This window comes from Ustilago hordei (genome assembly GCF_900519145.1).
Source record: "Ustilago hordei strain Uho2 genome assembly, contig: UHO2_contig_02, whole genome shotgun sequence".
Lineage (NCBI taxonomy): Eukaryota > Fungi > Basidiomycota > Ustilaginomycetes > Ustilaginales > Ustilaginaceae > Ustilago > Ustilago hordei.
Genome location: NW_024545252.1, coordinates 1,466,167 through 1,488,247, shown reverse-complemented (window position 1 = coordinate 1,488,247; position 22,081 = coordinate 1,466,167). Strand labels below are relative to the sequence as shown.

The 22,081-nt window shown below is 50.1% G+C and overlaps 4 protein-coding genes across 4 annotated transcripts; 2 read left to right on the top strand and 2 right to left on the bottom strand.

Annotated features, from left to right (window-relative positions):
• Positions 1-3,880: 3,880 nt before the first annotated feature.
• Positions 3,881-5,788, top strand: UHO2_01269 (uncharacterized protein; the record flags this gene model as incomplete). The annotated part of the gene is made up of 1 exon (XM_041553736.1): positions 3,881-5,788. One exon carries the CDS (start codon positions 3,881-3,883, stop codon positions 5,786-5,788), a length of 1,908 nt encoding a protein of 635 aa, XP_041409670.1.
• A 2,626-nt stretch (positions 5,789-8,414) lies between these two features.
• On the top strand, positions 8,415-9,266 carry UHO2_01268 (uncharacterized protein; the record flags this gene model as incomplete). The annotated part of the gene is made up of 1 exon (XM_041553735.1): positions 8,415-9,266. One exon carries the CDS (start codon positions 8,415-8,417, stop codon positions 9,264-9,266), a length of 852 nt encoding a protein of 283 aa, XP_041409669.1.
• A 755-nt stretch (positions 9,267-10,021) lies between these two features.
• UHO2_01266 (uncharacterized protein) lies at positions 10,022-15,716 on the bottom strand (the record flags this gene model as incomplete). The annotated part of the gene is made up of 6 exons (XM_041553734.1): positions 10,022-10,618; positions 10,778-10,973; positions 11,184-11,359; positions 11,529-14,499; positions 14,587-14,701; positions 14,822-15,716. The coding sequence occupies 6 exons, from the start codon at positions 15,714-15,716 to the stop codon at positions 10,022-10,024; spliced, it is 4,950 nt and encodes a 1,649-aa protein (XP_041409668.1).
• Positions 15,717-21,167: 5,451 nt separating this feature from the next.
• On the bottom strand, positions 21,168-22,051 carry UHO2_01265 (uncharacterized protein; the record flags this gene model as incomplete). The annotated part of the gene is made up of 2 exons (XM_041553733.1): positions 21,168-21,611; positions 21,803-22,051. The coding sequence occupies 2 exons, from the start codon at positions 22,049-22,051 to the stop codon at positions 21,168-21,170; spliced, it is 693 nt and encodes a 230-aa protein (XP_041409667.1).
• Positions 22,052-22,081: the final 30 nt, after the last annotated feature.

Genomic DNA, 22,081 nt, shown 5'->3' with positions numbered 1-22,081 from the left:
GCAAAAGGAGGAGAGCAACAGCGAGAAGGCATTCCAAAGCCCTTCTCCCGAACTTCAGCAGAAGAGCATTTGAATGCAGTAGCACTTGACAGCAGCAGCAGCTTCCTGGTCAGAAGTCGCGACAAGCGTGATGAGCAACAACAACCAAAAAAAAAAAAAAAAAAAAACAAAAAAAAAAAAAAAAAAAAACAAAAAAAAAAAAAACAAAAGAAAGAAAGAAAGTGGGGGAAATTCGCCTCAGGAGGAAGGGGCTCAAGGGTGCAGGAAGCTCAAAAGTGAGCGAGGGGTCTCGTGCCTGTAACAGCAAGGCAGCCGCGTTGCGTGAATTCTGTGGGACATGCTGCATCGCATCGCAGATTTCTTTTTTCTTTTTTTCTTTTTTTTAAATTGTTCGCGGCCCGTTGTCTTGGAGATTGCTTTGATTAGCCTTCTGTCAGCATGATCTTGCGCAATGTTCCTTCGAATAGCGTATGTTGAGCTAGCTTACTCGGCCACCGCCACTTACGACAAAAAGAGGCGAAATCGGCTTGAGTTGGCGCTCGAAAGCAGGAAATGTCCCAACAATTGTTGCAAAGAGTCTGACTTTTCTTTGGCGAGTTGGTTGCAACTGACGGGAATCGGAAGACCCGCTCGCTCTCTGCTCAGAAATGAAACAACAAACAGACTCGAATGGGCGTCTACGTCGGCAACTCTGAGATAAATTGGATTGCTTCTGTTTGGTGAACAGCTCAAAGGACAAGCCACTGCGATGCCTATATCCTGAGTTTGGGGATCGTGTCAGGAGGTGCCGTCGAGGAGACAGAAAGCGCATCCGTTCGGGACTTGAAATTCACTTTGACAGCCAGCTATCCAGCCTTGATATCCGCGTCTCTCGTCATGTTCCCTCTGCGCCTTCGGTCGCTCCGAGAATGTCGGTGCGCTTGGAGCTGTCGTGTGCCTCATTCACGTTCTGTCTGTGTTGTCGGCTCGACCGATGACAGCAGCGTAAAGTGTCACTTTTGCGTCTTTACCGCCGATGGTCCGGGCTCGAAACTTGTCCATTGTGTGACTGAGCCGTCGAATCGGAAACAATCCACCAGCCTTGATAGCGATGCGAATGCTCTAGAGGTCCTAGCTCTCAAGAAGAAGCTTTCAACTTCCAACACACGCAGAAAGCAGCAACGTTGAGCTGCATGGCGTCTGCCAAGGCACTGCTGGTGCTGCAGTGGGCGTAATGTGCTGCTACTGCATCACCCTGCAGTTTAAGCAGCTGAACAACACTTTTTCGGGAGAAACCGCAATTTCGAAGCATCTTGACAATCACGCTTCATCTCATTTTGACAACCAGAACTCGGCTACTCAACGTTGCTACGCCCAGTAACCTGATGAGCAGACACTCGAGCTTCTCAGCACTAGCTCAAGCTCGAGGCTAATTTTAGTACGTTTTTCCTGGCATACAGCTTGGTCGCGGGCCGAGGTCGTTGGACGGCTCCTCGAGCGTGAGGTTGGTTCCTGGAGTCTCGCTCAAGCTTTGACCAACAAAGCTTATCACAATGCCACTTCACGACGAACGCTGAACCGACACAGAGGACAGAAAAGAGGACCGCCGGATGCCACCGAAGACGTAAGCGCATGCTGATTGGGCAGTCGGCAGCTGCTATCGGCTCGACCTCGTAAATGATTTTAACATTGGGGGCCGGCCAGGCGCTCAGGAGTAAGTGCAGACACTCGCAATGAAATGATGCCGATTCCTTGTCTTGGAAAGGAACGAAACTAAGGCTGCCAAACATTTGGTTGTCGCCACGTTGCCCGCTTCTTCTGCTTTCTCCTCAAAAGCCCGCGTAAGCAGTACACCACGTTGAAAAGTTCATGCCGCCACGTCCCATGTCAGGAGGAAAAGAAAGCTCAGCTCGGCTCGATGAAATTCAGTTGAAAATAGAGGCACCACTTCGTTGGGGCCACGATCAGGCTCCCTTCGTACAGGTGTGTAGCAACTGCAATGCTTATCATATGCAAGTGAACCAAGCCTACAAACATGAGTATATGTATCTTTACATCATCTCTGAGAACATCGAGCAGCCTTAGGTGAGTTGAGTGTCTCTTCTGTAGAGCTCCTGAACCGTTGCCATGTCAACTTTCATGCATTTCACGTGCCTGAGTCAGCTCGTGAATAAGCGGCGTATGCTTCCATGAGCTTCGCCCTGTCGGCATTCTGGATAACCCTGGAAATTTTTCAATGTATCTTCAACTAATTCTCTCGCTTAAACATTGATAAGGTCCCGTCTCTGAGATGGCAGGAAATCCAGAGGTCATGCATTCTTCCCGTCTATTTCTTTTTGTTTTCCCGCCAGACCCCGCTCGCCCTCTTCCAGAACCTCCATGAACAACAAGACGTGCAGACTGAGCGGAAGCAGAAGCGTGCAGTATCAGATGGATAAGAAGTTGTTCGTACCGCTGTTCTACGAGGTACAGTCTCGTAGCGTGGACGGTGACCTGCCAGGAGCGCAGCGGATGCCTCGTGGCTCTCAACTCCGCAAATCTCATTTGCCTTAGGTGAAGGCGGCCCCTGGCATTTCGAATAATGAACAAGCCTTCGACCGGCACTTTGCAACGCGTTCCTATGCGCTTCTCACTCAGATCCCGCTCCTGGAATGCTCCCAGCCGCCATCAGACTCCTATCTTTAGCAACGCGTCGCGCGGTGATGACTGCGGCGGAAGAAGCCCAACGACAACCTTGTGTAGCGAGCGCTCTGCTGAGACTGATACAGTGTAGTTTCTGCCGCTGCTCAAGAAACACACCTCCTCAATGTGACTGTAGGGGGTATCAAGAACGGGAGAGGGAAAAATACGAATTGAATGACCGCCAGAGAAGGACTCGACTCAACTCGGCTTGACCGAAGCTGACATAATCCCCCTTGTCGGCTTCTCGGCTTTGTCAAGAACGGTTTGCTTCCCTCCAACTCCGGCGATTCGACTCAAGAAGCCGATCTCAAACGCGATCTCTGCTTGTTAGATCCAGTTTTGCTTCTCTGCTTGTTAGATCCAGTTTTGCTTTCTGCTTGTAAGATCCAGTTTTGCTTATCGATCAGGCTGGAAATTGACCGATCCCGATTCAGCAACGCCGGAACAAGGTTCGATCAGAGTTCGATTTCCCACGTTCGCGCTTTTTGACAGACAAAGGGCTTGATGAAACACAACTCACAAGTCCCTTTATTCACAATAGAGGCGATCCTTCAGGGCTGAACAAGCTTGGCTTGCTCTCCATTGTACCCAATGCGGAGACGAGTTCAAACGGAACAGAGCTAGATTCGGACATGATATTTGTCATAAGGATCTACTTTCCCACGCGAACAAAGACAAACGACAATTGCTTCTCTCTTTGTTCGACTCGTTTGAAACACGCTTCCCGTTGTCGGAAAGCAAAATCGTCGATTCACCCGGTTTGATACGCTATGGCTCCGAACATGTCGCTTTCACTCTATACCGAGCGTTCAATGCTACTGTGCGCTCACTGTGTGTCATCCAACTCCGTCCCCTGGTGGTAGAGAGAAGCTTGCATCTGGCTTTTGTCTGTCCCGACGATTCGGCCCGACTTTCCCTTCGCCTATCAGCGAAAGTGGCCCCTTTGTCCTTTTCCCACCATTCCCTTTCATCATGATGTTCTTTGTTCACTCGCAAACCTCTCTTTGTTCCGGTCCGGTACCGCAAAGCCTGGCAGTCAGGCCAAGCTTCACGCCACACTGCCCCGCACCTGTGATGCAATGTAGTACAATCTTTTCGCTTCGAGCGCAGGGTGAATAGTACATAAGACAAGACAGTCTCTGTAGCGTGAGCACTTTCCACGTTTCACCTCCCCACTTCCACCTCCTTCATTTTCTTTCTCCCTTTCTGCACCTTCAGCATGATCTCGGATAGCCATAGCAGAGGCCTTTCGGCCACAAAGCGAGCGTTCACTCGACCCGCCAACCTCCATCTCGCTTGGTCCACCACCAAATCCGTCGCTTCTCCATTCAGTCACAGTTCCTCGTTCTCCTCGGCTACGCCCTCTCAAATTTCAATCACCTCTTCTAGCTCGACTAACGTCAAGCAGCTTCCTTTCCAGTCTTCACCAATAGTACGCATCGACAGACCGCTCTCATCTCATCCTTACAGCTCCTTCGTCGCACGACCAGCAGAGAACGAATGGATAGCTGAGCTTCAGCCCCGGATTCATTCGAGCATGCACCGGAGTCCCTCGACGCACTCCAGCAGATCTTCCCTTTCGCGTAGAGGAGAATCGTCCAAGTCTGTGCTGAAGAGTGGTCACCTGACTTGGAAAGTCAACAGCGACAGCTCCGGCAGAAAAGGAGCGCTCAGTGGATTCGAGAAGGCTTTACGCAGAAGACAGGCAGTTCGAGACCATCCTCCAGTCAACGACAAATTTGTCTTCGTCAAGCTTTATCAAGAACAACCTTCGACCGATGATATCGTCTTCACTACACCATGCTACGGCAAGCCTGCTTCAGAGCAACCTTTCGCGTCCGAACCTTTCTTGGCCAGTCCGGGCGCTTGCGATCCATCCGCATTCGACAACGATGGACTGTCGTCGCTGATCTCCCCACCAATCCCATCCAGCCTATCTGACCTCAATCGATGGGTGCCACCACCGAGCTGGGATGTTTTCGCCTCAGCGTCCGACGACCACGATTCCCAGTCCAGATCGTCCAGCTCCTCAGCTTCAGATCCTTTGCAAACACCGCAATCATCCAATCCGGGCAGTCCGAAAGAGCGCGAGATCTTGCTCGACATTCACTGGCAAGAAGTACCTCGTACTCGAAGACCTTCTGGCTCACATGACCCGTTGCTGATGCGACTGCGCATCACTCACGAAAGCACGGCTGAGATCCAGTCGAGCTCAACTGATGTGGACAACGCCACGCACTATTGTGACAAGCAACTCGTCGTCACTGGCGAGCTTGTCACACAGGCTCGATCACAAGACTTTTCACTCGAAGCAGGACCACAGCGAAAGCAGCGTAGCAGCGGCCAAACCGCAACTTGTATTCTGAGTTCTCCCAACTTGGCCGAGCTGAAAGAGTGGCTGTTTAGTATCGAGGACGCTATCATTCAATGCAAGCGCACCAGCTCTCACCATTTTCACACTCTTCAGTCAGACGGCTCTATCCTCGACACCATCCGTCTCCACGAGGAGAGCGAGGAAGTCCTTAACGACAACATCAGGTGTCGAAGACCCAAAGGATTTCAATCAGCGCCCATGGCTTCCTCTCGCTCTCTCCCTTCAGCAAGCCTATACCCTTCATCAGCAGCCATCCAGAGTGCGAGAGGCCCAGACTTTTCCCCATCAACATTCATCGACTACTACGCTGCAAGCTCTGGATCCACCACAACTCTTCCCAACAGTCAAGCCACAACTCCTTCCACCTCAGATCCGGCCGGGTTGTACGACTTCGAAGATGCCTACGCTAGCATCCTCGCCCGCTTCTCCGACTACGATATATCCTCTCCACTGGACAGACTACCGTCGGCACCACTAGACGGCTTCGTACAGCACGCAAGATCGGGAGGATTGCTAGATGTGCCTGTGTCGCCTTGCAACTCCGACTTTCAGGAATGCCCTTGGGAAGAACAACAGCAGGAACCGACAAGTCCTTTGGACCCTTGGCTGACGCAGCACGGGATGAGGGTGAGTTTCAGCGTAGCAAGTGCATGTATGGAAGAGTTTGCGGATAAAGAAGTGATGAAGATCTTTGCTGAGGGTTTTAGGAGGAGGTCTTCGGCTGGACTACCGGCCGATAGTCATCATCACTGATCTTGAGAGTCGATGATCCCGATCTTGTGATACATTGTAAAACTGTAGCATACTCACTGGATTTGTCTGCCTATCCACTTATTCTCCGGCGCCTTTGCTTTGCCTCGCTACTCTTCTTTGACGCTTCGGCGACTATGTTGTTGGGCTCGCAGCTACAGCATGAGAATTTTGGGACCATCTTTTTGTGCTAGCCTTTTTGGACGAACTAAATCCGAATTTGCATGTTGGAAGTGGCATTTCGCACAACACACACTTGGCACTCAAGCTCCGCTATTGGCATTACCTAGCAACCCGACGAGGCCCAGACACATCGAGTCATGGGTCTAAGCCGCTATTCCAACAACTCGACTGCAACCGAGACGCACCTCTGTCGAATAGACTCGCCCTGGTATCAACGAAGGAGCAAGAAGGAGATCGTCTTGTTAGACCTCTTGTTCTCGATCCAGTTTTTGAATGCAAAGGTGAGGCAGGGAGGCAACCCTTCACGTCGGCCTCACACACTGACACCGAGGCAAGGAGAGCAAAGAGATCAGATCAGATCTCGCTTCAAACGATCTCATGGCTGCTGGACCCTGCACATCTCTTTCCTCCCCTTCTCCTTGCAGGTTAGGGTCTGGTATCGTCTCGCTTCATTTTTCGCTTCCACCTAGGAATGGCTTGACATGGAAGCGCTTCTAGACCAGGAGTGTCTGGGAAGCCGAAGCACGTGGGAGAAGGGTCGCGACCTTCGCGTCGTTGCAGCACGCTCATCGCCGCTGCTGTTGTCCCGTCTGCAATCGGTCGATCAGGGCCAAAGGGAAGGTTGCAGCCTTCCGTCCCTTTCCGTATTCTGCTTTGGCGAGCCGAATCTGCATCCGAGCAAGCAACCGCAAGACTGCGAGAAAAACAGCTGATCGTACATCGTACATCGATCGCGCATCGCTCAGCCTCCATCGGGTGTCTTTTGTCTCCAGACACAGCAAAGAGCAAATGGCAACACGAGATAACCGTTTGCATGCACACTCAGCCACACACTGCAGTGCATCGCAGACCCGTACCGCACCTTCTCTTCTCTAATGCTTATGCTGCGACCGTTGCATTATCAAGCCACCTTGAGCGAGGCTATCGCAACATCCGAGTTGTTGCAAAGACGTCGAAGCGATGAACTGGGCGATCACGAATGAATGACGTTGTAGTTCGGCTGTTGGCGTAAGAGAGTCTGAAACTTTCGGCTTGAGGCCGAACAAGACAATGAGAACGACAAAAAACAAGATGGTCAGTGTCATGTGTCAGAAACCTAATCATCTTCGTCGTCGCAAGCAAGCCATGGCGTGGCATGTTAAGGCAACCAAGTGAAGATCCCAAACTGGCGGACTGCGAGTCTGGCAACTTAGCAGCGTTTACAATAGCGTTGGTGGTGAAAGAGTGTTGCTCTCCGACTTGGAACTTCGCTTAGCCGCTACTCCAGGTCTAAATAGTAGCTAGCTTGTGGAGCGAAACCCAAAATCTTCCCTTGCTCTCTTTTCTTGAAAGGGAAGGTGTTGGTCTCAGAGTCGTGTTGGTGTGCGGGGAGAGATGGCTGACTGCAAGCCACTTTGCTCCAGCGCTTGGCTGCATGCACATGCTGTATACCGTTGCCTTTTGGGGACGATCTCTTTGCTGCTTGACCTGTTACTGGCCACTTGTCTAGTTATCGTCCCGACGCTGTTAGCCTCCTGCTTTCTCCCTCTCCTTGCTCTACTGTTCTCTCGACTCCGACCAATGCTAACTACCGTTAGCAGCAACTCTATCTGCTCCCCCACATCGCCTTTCCACCTCCCAAACTTAGCAACTGCTGCATCTCCGCTTCAAAGTCCGCCTTGCCGCCACACAAGGTTTTTCTCTCGTTCGGAGGAATCTTACGCGCAGCATTCAACCCCCTCATCGCCCACCTCCACCTCTCTTGAGTGAAAGAAGGCTTCTATCCAACCCGAAAAGGCAAACTTCGCCATTGACAGTCGTCGCGGTCTGGAAAAAGACGGGCTTTATGCTTGGTTCGATCTCTAGATAGACGCCAGAAGACAATGGCGGATCTTTTCTCTTTCTTCCTGCCTTACTTGTCGTCCTCTTACCCTGGTCCCTTTCAGATGTCGTTGTTGCATAGGCTCGCCGAAAATCACGAATCCTTGCCGGCTATCTTGCCGCCCAATCTTGCATCCGCAACCTCCCGCCTCGAGTAATTGCATGACGCCGCTTACATTGGGTTTTGCCTGTCGCTTTGTGCCGTTTCTTGTGTTTCCCGTTGGTCCCAGAAAGGTGTCGTCTGGAGTCTGGGTCTGCTCAACCTGCCATAGACCTGTTCTCGGCTGACCCGTCCTGCAGCTCCCGCCAAGCGCCCTGCAGTGTCGAAATGCTTCAGAAGGCTAATCATAGCCTACGTATGCTGTGTGTGGTTCCTATGTTCGCTCAAATTGACGTCTCTGCAAATCCCCTTTCTGCTTCATATGGACCGGTGTCGGGATCCTCGACATATCTTCCCGTACATCAACGGAAACCATATAGCCAGACCTATCCTTGGCACCGTTCCCGACAAACCCCATCACCATTAGCCTCCCATCCCTACACCAGCATCATCTCCCCCATCGCAACACAGCTTACTACTCTCGCAATGGCCTACAACCTCTCCTCAAGGTTCTCAGACTCCACCATCGCCTCTGCCTCGTCGAGTCTCAGCAAGGTCTCTACAGCCAGCAGTGCCTCCTCTGTCGAGCAAGACCTTCTCTTCTCTTCCATCGACTCCATCCCGAAACCCCCACCTCGTACCTCATCTATCACTCTCGCCAGCACCAAAGCCTACACCACCACCACCACTTCCGCACCCGCTTCAATCCGTCGCGAACGAAGAAAACCTGCCCCACTCAAACTCACCACCTCCGGTAGCAGCGACTCGGACTCATACCACAGCTGTCAGGCACAGCCCCTCCGCCCATGCTTTTGCGGCTCATCAGTCCGTTCCTCAACCTCAGCTCGCAGTATCGAAATCTACTGCTCAACCGAATGTGCTCACCAGGACGCACTGTACGCACTTGAAGGTCGCTCACCCACTTCCTTCCCTCCTTCCACACCCTACTCCGAGGATGAGGATGACGAGGAGAATTTCCCAGTAACCCCCACGAATGCTTTTGTTCCAAGCCCACCTCGCACACCAGCTGCGAAGGTGAGGACGCTGGGGTGTCGTCATCCATCAATGACAAGAAAGTTGACCGGGTTGGGCGCAAGTCATTATCGAAGGATGGAAGCTATGGGGCTGTATGATGCTGATACTACCCCGACAAGACCATCGCCGAAGTCAAGCGGTGAACTTATGGAGCCGATCGATCTGATGGTTGCTCATTCTTCGCCAACGAGTAGGTCGAGGCAATTGGTGGCGGAGGACGGAAAGGAGGAGTTGGAGTTCAACCCGAGGAAGACTCTTTTCTTCCCCGTGCCGATTTTTACGGGGTCCCCTTTGCAGTCCTAGTCTTTCTCACAGCATTTGTATTTATACCTATAGTCACATCCAACCGCATCATCCGCATATCTCAGAGACTTCAAAGTGTGATAAGACGTCTGGCAAATTCGTTAAGATCGAGGTGTTGTTCGAACCTCAGGGTCTGGGAAGATGAGAAGAGGTAGTAGCGATATAGTTCCTCGAGCCATACTCACCGGTCGAACTCCTCCGCGGGTACTTCAACGAGGTCACCGCTGTTTTGGAACCATCATCATGCGTTCAGGGAGGGGGGAAGGTTGAAGAGGGGAGGAGGGGAGATGGAAGAAGGAACAGAGGAAGGCGAAGGGGATGAAACAGAAGATACGGCTAGTTGCGAGAGTTGAAGTGATGCAACAAAGGTTGTTCAGCAGGAACAGGGCTGGGAGATGGGGCTATTTGGTAGCGTCCATTTTTTTCTGACTACTGTGAGGGAATTTTTTCAACACTCGTGCTTGAAAGGCCTGCACTGTGTGTGTTCGTTGAGATGGATGAAAACCAGTGTCCGTCATGATTGGCTGTGCGTGAGAGCAAGTTGAATTCAATGGGGGGGGGAAGGTGGCGTCGACAACCGTCAACAAAGCCACATCTCTTTCCCGATTTAATTTCGACATTCCTCTTCCCTTCGATTGCCACAGTTGTTCATCACAGTCAGCATCGACTCATAAGAAACAAAATAGCGGTTCTTTCAACACTTATGCATGAGCATAATAGGCACGTCCAGCATGCCTTACAAGCCAAACCTTGCTTCACTCAGAAGAGTCGGAGGAGGATGGGGGAGGCAAGATGAGATCTCGAATCTTAGCCAGAGTCATCAGTACCTCTTCCTTTTCCTCAGCAGTGGCGGTAGAAGTGAGGGAGGTTTGAATGGTTGACTTCCAACCCAAGGTCCTAGCTAGCTGAAGAAGGAGATGCTCTTGGTGGTCGATCAGGTCTTCCCAATTCTCGTTTGCTTGCGGTTTCGAGGCCTCCGCTAGTCCAGCTTCATCGTCTTGATGGTTCGGAACGACAGTGTTGGCTTGTGGCATCTCTTCGTCTGGTTGCTCCAGATTGGATGGTTGATCAGCTTGCATCTCCTCCTCCTCCTCCTCATCGTCTCTCGAATTCAACGCCAGAACAGAGCTATCGTCCATGGAAAGAGGTCTGAGCTTCGAAAGCTTCGCCATGTGAGGTTCAAGTTCGTGCAGCTCCCTCGCAATGCCTACAGCTCGGGTCAGATGTAAGGGAGTTTTAGCCAGTACCCCTTTAATCTTGGCAATCGTGTTCCCGCGGACTTCAACTCGACGTTGGCTGGCGTAAGAAGAGCCCGTATGATAGCCTCCTCCCCATCGTTTTCCCCGACATCGCTTGCGATCGCAGGCAAATCAACCGTGTTTGTTCGTGCGCGTATCGTCAAAATTGGCAGAGTCGATCGGATCGGGCAAAGTGTTGGTTGCATGTGTGTGGAGGCTCAGTTTTGGTCGACAATATACCGCCACCATCACTGCCACCAGCTAATCTTGCACTTGACCAACAGACTCAGCACCGATTGCGCTCCCACCCTCCCTTTCAATAACTGCATCGCGCAATTTGATTCCATTGCTTCCTCCTACGCTCAATCCCGGTTCTTCTCCTGCCTCTCCCGCCGTGTCCACTCCGCCACATGACATGCCATCTTCGCCGAGCCTGCCAGGCTTGCCCGCATCACCACGAAAGAAGCTCCTTTAGGGGGTATCAATTTTCGAGTGTTTTTAGAAACACGTGTTTCTCGATTTTGACGACTTTTTCCCGATTTTGAACACCCCTTTTAGGAGCATCCAAAAAACATGTGTTTCCAAAAACACGTTTGCAGCAAAGGTGGCAATTAATTCGATTTAACACGTCTATTATCAAATCAGGACATGATGCACAGTGATGAAGGACATGACACACCAGTGTGATGAAGTGAAGCAAGCAGATGCCCATCCATGCATCTGCACTTCATTTTGGAGAGTGACAAAAAAGTGAGTCCATTTTACTGGGTCTGGAGGTGTGTTTTTAGAAACATGTGTTTTTTCAGTTTTGGGTGAGCTTAAGTTGAGGAATCTGATTTTCTGCATGGATAATGACTATAAGAGACAGAGAGCGAGAGAGCGAGGAGTCTGTATATATACAAAAGAAGAGCGGCGGAGAGCCGCATTGACTGCGGAACATAACAAAGCATTTGTCTTGAGTAGGTTGTGACACATGTGGTCCGTGCTAAGATGTTCAGGCCTTTCACTCGGCCGTAAGCACTACCCTCGCTGTCTCTATGCTTTGTGTAGCTTTATCTACTTCAACTCCCTCAACTGCCTCCCTCAGTGGCAAGGCAGGAGACTGCCGAGCCACTGCATCATGCTGGGCTTTTAGTCCCAGTCCCTGTCGCGCGTGCTGTAGTATAGTCTTTCCCACTGGTTTGGTAAAGAGGTCTGCCAAGTTATCTGCAGTGTTAATGTACTTGATCTTGACCTTTCCATCTTGCACGTTGTCTCTGATGAAGTGGTATTTGGTGTCAATGTGCTTTAACTTCCAGTGTTGTGCGGGGTCCTTGCTAACCTGGATGGTACCAGTGTTGTCTGAAAAGATTGTAGGGATACCAACATCAATTCCAATGGCCTTGAAGAGGTGTTTGAAGAACAGGACCTCTTGTGCGGCTTCTGTCACAGCTACAAATTCTGCTTCCACCGCTGATAAGGCGGTGCAGCACTGTAGTGCTGATTTCCATGCTACCAGGTTGCCATACACGAACACTGCTGAACCAGATGAGCTTTTGCATTGTGCTGTAGCGTCGCTTGCCCAGTTTGCATCGCTGTGCGCCGTCAGAAAGTCTTGTTGCTTGTTGCTGCCATATTGCAAGTGGATATCTCGTGTGTAGTCCAAATATTGGAGTACTTTCTGTGCAGCGTTGTAGTGCTCCCTTGACGGTTGTGTCATATAGTGTGCAAGGACGCTGACGGCTTGGCTGATGTCTGGACGTGTTCCATTAGACAACCACAGGAGTTTGCCAATGATCTGTGGGTACTCCTTTCGTTCTGCTATGCTTGCTGCCATTTCTGGGACTGGGATGTCTTGGAGTGGTACGCTAGACTTCCTTCTGCGCTTGTCCAAATGTTCATCCAGAAGCTGCTTAACATAACTAGTTTGCTTGAGGTCCATGGTTTTCGCTTCTCGATCCCTGGTGATTTTGATCCTGAGGAAGTGGGAGACATTGCCACCATCCTCCATCCGCCATCTTTGGCCTATTTCCTCCTTGATACGCCTTACTGTTTCTAGGGTTGGAGCTATAATTAGCATGTCGTCAACATAGATGACCACTATTGCAAAGTTATCTCCTTCTCCTCTAGTGTAGATGCATGGTGTGCAGTTGAGCCTGTGGAAGTTTGAGCGTCGCAGGAACTTATCAAACTCCATGTTCCATTCCCGTCCCAACTGTTTAAGGCCATACAGTCCCTTGATGACTCGGTAGGCTTTCCCTTTCGGCACTTTGGCACCTTCTGGTGGTTTCATGTAGATTACATGGTTGAGCGTGGAGTTGAGGTAAGCCATTGTGATGTCAAGCTGATGGACTTCCCAGTTGCGCTCCACTGCCAAGGATAACAGGGCTCTTATTGCACTGAGCGGTGCCACAGGCGCAAAGGTTTCTTCCAAGTCGATACCCTCCCGCTGTGTGAAGCCCCATGCGACGAGTCTCACTTTGTGCCAGACAGGTATGCCATCGGCATCCAATTTGAGCCGAAGGACTATTTTGGAGTCGACAAGTCTAGTGTTTGGTGGAACGTCCACAATCTCCCATGTTCCCATTGCCTCAAGTCCGTCCAGCTCCTTGCGTATGGCTTCCTGCCATTGTTGTGCATCATCGCTGGCGAGTGCTTCCTTTAAGGTCGGTGTGAGGTTCAGGGTGGCTGTGTGTGCTTCTCCAATTATCTCTTCAACATCGAGCTCCGACCTGTTGTCATCTATAGGGTCAGCGGGCAGTGCAGTGTGTATTTTGGGAAGTGGGCCCTCTGTGTCAAGTACTTCCACCTCCAATTCAGGCTTGTCGCTATCTGTCTCGGGTCTAGTATCTTCTGCTTCGAGGCTCTCGAAGCTGAACTGCAGTGGGCTCTGCACACTGGGGCGATCATGCCAACCTTTGGCTTCATGGAATGTGGCTGAGTTGCTCCACCGTATAGATGGGGTGTGGCCGGGGGTAAAGAATTTCCAGCCCTTGTGCTCGTCATCGTAGCCGACCATGATTCCTGGGATTGCTCTTATGCTGTGCTTTCCTGTATGATCCTTCTTGGGGAGGTGGACCCAAGCAAGGCAACCAAAGACACGCAGCTGCTTGGCCAAGCCATGCGCAGACTTGCGGTGGAAGTCCTCATATGGAATCCTATTTGCTTCGGTAGAGGGTGTCAAGTTCAGTGTGTGCCCTGCAGCCATGATGGCGTAGGGCCACAGCTCCTTTGGTACTGATCTCTGGACAAGCATTGCACGCATCTTTTCTTGAAGGGATCTGATCATGCGCTCTGCTCTCCCATTCTGGGCACTGACATAAGGTGTGGTTTTCTGCCACTTGAACCCTGCTTCTCGTTTCCATTCTTCTGCTCCAAAGCTGGACCACTCTGTTCCATTGTCGCTGTGGATGCACTTTAGCGTGTGGTCCATTGCTATCTCTGCTGCCTTGATCCATGCCTTTAGGGCGGGGAATGCTTCGGCCTTGCTGAGGAGTGGTTTCACATATACATAGGATGATGAGTCATCTACAACTACCAGTGCATGGTGGTAGTTGGGATGGCCTTTCAGGTCCGTCATCAAGTCAATGTGTACCAGCTCCAGGGGTGCCTGGGCTCGCTCTGTTTTGCTACTTGTCATTCTTGCGTGTGTTTGCTTTGCTTGGCTGCAACAGTTGCAATCCCTTGCGTCATGTCCAAGCTGTGTTTCTTTTCCTAAGTAGTGGGCCTGGATTTGCTTGGTTTTGTTCCTGCCAGGATGACCGAATCGTTTGTGCCATAGCTTGCTTGTCGTGTGGCTTGTGGGTTTTGCTGGTGTTGTGGTAGCATCAATGCCCTCTAGGGGATCATTGAGCTGTGCTGCTAGGGAGTCACCGTAAACCTCCCATCTCTTCTTGCGCCAGTTGGTCTTGCTCTTGACCATGCTCCCATCATGCTGGAGGATAGTAGCTCCAGACTCTTCAAATATCATGCATGCACCATTTTCAGTCAGCGCTGGGATGGACAATAGGTTCTTGCTAAGGTTGGGAACGTGAAGTATGTCAGTGAGTGGTATCTTAACGTCTCTTACTCGCAAAGTTGCGTCGCCTATTGCCTGTACTCACAACCGTTCATGTCCAGCAGTATCTACGGATCCTTGCTTCGGTGTCAGAGCAATGAGCTTACCCTCATCACGTACCATGTGATGTGTAGCTCCAGAGTCGAGAATCCACATACTGTCTTGTTTGCGGTTGCCAGTGTTGCTTATGAAAAAGGTGCACCCGAGTCCCTATCCCTGCTGAGTAGGAGTTCGCTCCTGACTGTTGGTGCAGTTGATGGCAATGTGCCTGGGTTGCCTACACCTATAGCACTTGGCCGGTTCATTAGGGTTTGCGGGGTCGCGCCTGCCCCTATTGTAGCCCTCTTGGTTAAGAACCTGCCTATGCTCGCCAGCTTGGCCTGTTGAACTTCTATTGCTCACGGCTCTGGCCATGGCTCGGATACGACCTGAGAGCTCGGCTTCTTGGTGCTTCTTAGCTAGTGCATGATAGGCATACTCATAGCTGCAACCAGGTTGAGCAGCTTTGAGGGAGTCTACTGTCTGGGTGTAGAGCCAGTCGTCTTTGACGCAGCGGTACAGGGTAGACTTCTTGAGCTTTTCGTCCATGCGGCTACTGAGCCTGGCTGCGTCATTCCAGATTTGATCGAGCTCCTTACCAAGGTTGGCAATGTTGCACTGGGCTAGCTTGACTTCGTGTACCCGGTCGTGAATGGTGGAGAGCTTAACTTCATCGTTTATTGTGAGAGCAGCTTTGAGCTTCTTGTAGAGTGTAGAGCCGAGCTGCTCCTCCTCACCTTGCTCCCGCACGGTGTAGGTGTTGATACGGCTGGTGGGTCCGTGGTCACAGGAGGACAAGATGAGACCCAGCAAGTGGCTGTCTAGTTCCTCATCATAGTCGGTATAACCACTGGGAATCTCCTCAGTGAGGATCTGCTTGGCGTTCTTGATTGGGCAGATGCAGTCCATGAACATTGGCTCCCAGATGGCCCAGTTGTTCTCGTTGAGCTTGATGATTTGTGAGATGATGCTGAGCACCGACTTGGGGATCTTCTCTGCTTGGTTGGTGTTGGGTTGGAGGTTTATTAGCGAGAAGGCATGCTCCAAGACTTGGTCTTCGTCCCAGTTGGTGTGAGTTTCCCTGATCATCTGCATGGTGTGTTCGAGTAGTGCTACGCTATCTACTCTTGGTGGCATCCTGGTGGCGAGGTGCTAGAAGCTGCTGAGCTTCAGACTCTTAATCAGTTGAGGAATCTGATTTTCTGCATGGATAATGACTATAAGAGACAGAGAGCGAGAGAGCGAGGAGTCTGTATATATACAAAAGAAGAGCGGCGGAGAGCCGCATTGACTGCGGAACATAACAAAGCATTTGTCTTGAGTAGGTTGTGACACATGTGGTCCGTGCTAAGATGTTCAGGCCTTTCACTCGGCCGTAAGCACTACCCTCGCTGTCTCTATGCTTTGTGTAGCTTTATCTACTTCAACTCCCTCAACTGCTTATGTGAGGTTTTTGTGCAAAATAAAAACTTGTCAAAATCGAGAAACACGTGTTTCTAAAAACACTCGAAAATTAATACCCCCTTTTATGATACACTCAAGAAGCCTTTAATAGAAGTGAAGAAGTCTTGGTCCTGATAACTGGCAATCAGAAAGAGTCCGAGTATGATGTCACTACTACTTTAGGGAAGAAACATATATACTCAATTGACTGAGGTGAACATGGTGAGGACCTAGTGTCCTCAGTTTGATATATATACATCTATGAGGTGCATGCCAAATGTGGGAGTATCCTCCTTTGTGATCTAGCTTGACAATGAGCAGGGCTATGTTGCACCCAATCTCCAGACAGATCTGTTCCATCAGATCCCCAATTGCATTTATGTCAGCATGCATCATCATATCGGATCGCTTTCTTTGGCAGCCTTCGATGATCAGGATCCCCACATCAGAATTTGGGCTCAGATGCTCGATGTCAGCAGTTGCGCACCTGAAACCCAAAATCTTTGGTAAAAGGCAACTACTACTAATCTTGGTGAGATTTGCTGTAAAGGCCTTCTATTATTATTCTTGCTGGAATCTGTTGTAGAAGCCTTCTATGACTGTTCTTGCTCAAATGGATTGTAACCCAAGGTTATTGCAGATTTTGACTGACCACTGTGGACACTCCATCCAGAGGTAGCTCAGCACAATCAATATCCAAATGGTACCTGGAGATGACACCAAGGTCTGGTGTGAATGTGCTTGTGCCAACACAAGTGTCCAGTGTGTTGACTGAATGACTATTGATCCCAATACTGCAGTGGATGACTGCCTTCAGTTCTATGATTGAGAGAGCCAGACCACAGTGTGAACTGCCTTCAGTGTTGACCATTATCCAGACTGCAGAATGAACTGCCTTTGGATGGTGTCAAGTGGTGATACAACACATGCACTATAATAGTAGCAATGCTCTACAATTGCTACTGGTGACGAAACTACTAATTATACTTATCGTGAAGCTATAGTTAGTAATGTAATGTGTAGAGTGGATGAGGATCCATGTCACCGGAATGGTTCCATTCTCCGAGTCCGGAGCATTTGGGAGTGAAAATGCTTATACTTCAGTGTTGTGTGAATTGGGTACACCAGCTAAGGGACTAGCTAGTGTAGTGGTTTTACTGCTCACTATGTTCGGTTTGGTTACCCAATGCCCGATCCTGTGACAATCCACTCAATTGCTATGAGAAACCTGATATCTGTAGTAGAAATGCATCTATTACAGATCCTATCGAGATCTGTTGTAAACAGTGACCTATTATTATTCTTGTCAAGATATGTCATAGAAAGGCCTCTATGACTTTCTTTGCTTGAATATGTGATAGATTGATTGCTATTGCAGGTTTTGACTAACCACTGTGGACACTCCATCCAGAGGTAGCTCAGCACAATCAATAATGTTGAATGTAATATGATGACACCAAGGTCTGGTGTGAGTGATGTTGTTGGCACTGACATGAGTGTCCAGTGTGTTGACTGAGTGCTTGAGGTGATCCCTGGACCACAGTGGATGACTGCCTTCAGTTCTAATGATTGAGAGAGCTGGACCACAGTATGAACTGCCTTTGGAATGTCAATCAATGTCAATGAGTGGTGATACAACACACATGCTATGATAGGAGCAATGTCTTATGATTGCTGCTGTTGAAGAACTACTAAGTATACTTATGTGAACATTATAACTAGTATGATATGGTGTAGAGTGGATGGGGGTCCACCTACTTGCTATGATGAGGAGCATGGTTATATATCCACTCCCACAACGTCACCTACAATGCTACTCCCACTCAAGGAGGTCTCTTTGACACTGCTCCTCCTCCTCCTCACCCTCCCTCTCCTTTCCATCCACCTTGTGATGCTGTCCCTTGCCATCGCTTTTCTTGCCTTATGTGGATGGCTGCTCCACATGCTGCTTCATCCATGACAGGGGCCATTCCCACTTCATCTGGGTGGCAACTTGCCCCCCCTTCCTCATCTCGCCCACCCCCTTGCTCTGACTCCATTGTCAGGTTGGCCCCCAGCTTCATCAGGGTGGCAACCCCAGTGCCTCCCAATGTCTTGTCCTGCTGTGAGGCTTATGACAAATGGCTTGACCTCTCCAACTCCAGTGAGATCTATCCTATGATCAAGATACTACCAATTCTGGCAGTATTTGTAGTAACCTCCTGCTTGTGCTGATTTGGGCAAGATCTGTCATAGAACCACTTCTACTACAGATCTTGATGAACTCTGCCATAACCCTTGTTTTGCCAGATCCTGTGATTCCTGTGCTCCTCTTCAAATGACATCCGTTCTTTCTGCTTCTGCGCATCCAGCCCTATGACACCTTGCTTCCTGCAGATGGACGATCCTTGTGCTGCTTCATCATCGACAGGGGCCATTCCCACTTCATCTGAGTGGCGACTTGCACCCCTCATTCATCTCGCCCATCCTCATGCTCCAAGTTCATTGTCGAGTCGTCCCCCCTGCTTCATCAGGGCAGCGGATGTCAGAGGTCTCGCGCCTGAAACCTGATATCTGTAGTAGAACTGCTTCTATTACAGATCCTGTCGAAATATGTGGTAAAGTCCCATGTATTATTATTCTTGTTGAGATCTGTCATAGAAGGCCTCTATGACTTTTCTTGCTCAAATATGTGATAGATTGATTGCTATTGCAGGTTTCATCTAACTGCTGTGGACACTCCATCCAGAGGTAGCTTGGCACAATCAATAACTATCGATACTGGGTAATGACACCAAGGTCTGGTGCTGATGATGATGCTGACACCAACACAAGTGTCCAGTGTGTTGACTGAGTAACTGAGTGATCCCCAGACTGCAGTGGATGACTGCCTTTGGTTCTAATGATCGAGAGAGCTGGACTGCAGTATGAACCACCTTTGGATGATGTCAATGAGCAGTGATACAACACACACACTAAGTGGATGCAATGCTCTGCAATTGCATCTGTCAGTGGAATACTAATGTATACTTATGTGCAAGCTATAACTAGTAATGTATGGTGTAGAGTGGATGGGGGTCCACTCAACAGCCATGACAAAGAGTGAGGTTATATAACCATTCTCGCAATGTTGCCATGCAACATTGCACCCCACTCTGGAATGTCTCTTCAGCACTGCTCCTCCTCCTCCTCATCCTTTCTATCCCTTCTATCCATCCTGCAGTGCTGCTCATCAGCACTGTGTCTCATGCTTCCTGTGGATGGACAGTCTTCACATTGTCTCATCATCAACAGGGGTCATTCCCACCTCATCTGAGCAACAGTTCACACCCCCTTTCATTTCTCCCATCTACCAGCCCTGGATTCATTTACCAAGCAGGTCCCCTGCTTCATTGGTGGTGGACCCAGATGTCATTGCCACCCATCCATGATATTGACATCCTTTCACCAGTTTCAGTGAGATCTGTTGTATGATCACAATACTACTGATTCCAGCAGGTTTCACTGTAAGCTCCCACTCTTACCAATTTGAGCAAGATCTGTTGTAGGACCTCTCTACTACCAATCTCAATGGATTTGGCTTTTGGACCCTCATTCAGCCTGATCCAACAATTCTTGTGCCACTCCTCATATGCTTCCAGATCCTCCTGCGCATCCAGTCCTATGACAGCGGACCCGATGTCCTCAACATCTGTCCTGATGTGGGATCTGTGTAATCAGCACCCCTTGCACCAGCTTCTGCAAGATCCATCATACAATTATGATACTACAGATTCCAGTGGGATTTGTTGTACAGTCCTGCTCATGCTGATTTGGGCAAGATCTGTTGTAGAGCCTCTCTACTACAGATCTCGATGAGCTCTGCTGTAACCCTCGTTTTTGCCCAATCCTGCATTTCCTGTGCTCCTCCTCATATGACATCTATTCTTCCTGCTTCTGCGCATCTGGCCCTATGACACTCTGCCTTAAAACCTCGCTCTGCTCTATCGTGCGATTCCTGCACTTCTCTTCATATGACTTCGGTTCTTCCTGCTTCCTGTGCACCCGGTCCCATGACATAACCAAGCAGTGCGCTGTCATGGGCCTGGATGCTCAAGAAGCAGGAGGGTCATGGGTTCATATGGAAGGAGCACAGGTATCGAAGACCTAGTCGATACCAGTAGAGAGCATGGTCGTAGTGCAGTCTCCATGGAGACCATGGACTCCTATGGACTCACATGCAAAGGAGAACCGAGCCACATGCGAGGAGGACCAGGCACAGCCACAAGGAGGACCAAGCTCAAGGAGCAGGCACAGCCACGAAGAGGACCAAGCTCAGATGGTTACCACTCAGGGGCTCGAGAGACAAGAGTCCTAGGACACTGGCAAGCAGGTCCTGAGGAAGAGGAGCAGTGTCGAGGGAGTCGACACCAGGTCATGAGGAGGAGGAGCAGTGTCGAAGGAGTCGACACCACTCAAGAGGCACAGGGGTGCCAAGCAGGAGAGGCCCCTGAGCAGTACTCGATGAAGAGGGTACTCTCTGGAGAGAGAGCAGGAGCAGCATCGCTGGCGATGTTGTGAAGAGGTATATAACCATGCTTTCTCATCATCATAGGTCGAGTGGATCCTCATCCACTCTACTCACCATACAACTAGTCAATACTTTAGAAACACAAGTACTCATTAGTTACAGTCAGCATAGCAGCAATCTATCAAGGTTGCTCCTCATCGTAGTGTGTGTGTTGTATCACCACTACCTGACATCCATAGGCGCCCATAGCAGGTTAGCAGTCCAGATATAGATAGAACTGAAGGCAGTAGTCCACTGCGGTCCGGGGATCACTTCAAGCATCAAGTCAACACACTGGACACTCGTGTTGACGCCACCAACCTTATCACCAACACCATCAACCTCATTAACATCGACATCACCAATCTCATCACCCACACCATCAACCTCATCATCATCAACACTCACACCAGACCTTGGTGTCATCATAACATTGATATTGATCGTGCCGAGCTACCCCTGAACGGAGTGTCCACAGAGGTCAGCCGAAACCTACGATAGTATATACAACGAACACCACCTGTTGTCACTGCACAACTTGATAGTCACCGATACCGAGACAATAGCTGTCACACAGTTTGATAGTCACCGAGTATCTCGACAGACCGACCTGGGTTTCAGGCGCGAGACCCCTGACATGCGCCATGGCGAAGAGCACCCCTCAGCTGGTTGGCGAAGTCTTGATCAGGGTAGAGGTCGAGGAAGGGAGCCCAGTGCTCGAGCTTGAGAAAGCCAACAGTGGTGGGAGTGTCTGAATGGTTGAAAATGGGAAGCTTGCAGGTGGTGTTGGGGTGAACTGGTGGTGCTGGGCCTGTGAGCAGCAAAACAAGTAAGGTCAAAGCAGAGTCAGACAACATGTCTGCAATGCCCTGAGGTGCAAAGAAATCCAAAGAAGGAACAGGAATGGCTCTGCTTGCTGAAGAAGCACAGGGAGTGCTGGTAAGTGTGGCAGATAGCTTCCAATCCACCAGGCCAGAGCCTAGAGATGTGACAGGAAACAGTTGAAGAGTCACCGGGATAACCAATATGCGAGAAAAGCGAGCAACCGACAGACCGATCCTCTGCATGCATACTAAATTGAGTGGCAACCAATCAGGAGAAGCATATGAAAGGAAAATGCCGAGATACTACAAAATGGGCATGACTCAAAAGAGAACAACAAGCCATCTCATAAACAGGACAAAGGTATATATACACACAACCCTGTAGCAATAGTGCACAATGAATCTTAAGCATTACATCTATGACACACTAGTACGAAAGAGCTAGAACGTGGCTTGGACGAAGGAGGTGCACGGTATAGCTTCAACTGAAACTCTCTACCTGTCAGGCTGGAGCCAAGAGAAGAGGAGGCAGGCCACAACACGTCTGCCAGGCCGGAGCCAGAAAGGGAGGAGGCAGGCAACAACGTGTCTGCCAAGCCGGAACCGTTCGGAGAGGAGGCAGATAGCATCGTATCTGCCAGGCCAGAGCCAGAAGAAGAGGAGGCGGGTAGCATCATGACTGCTGTCACAGGATCGGGAATCGGGTA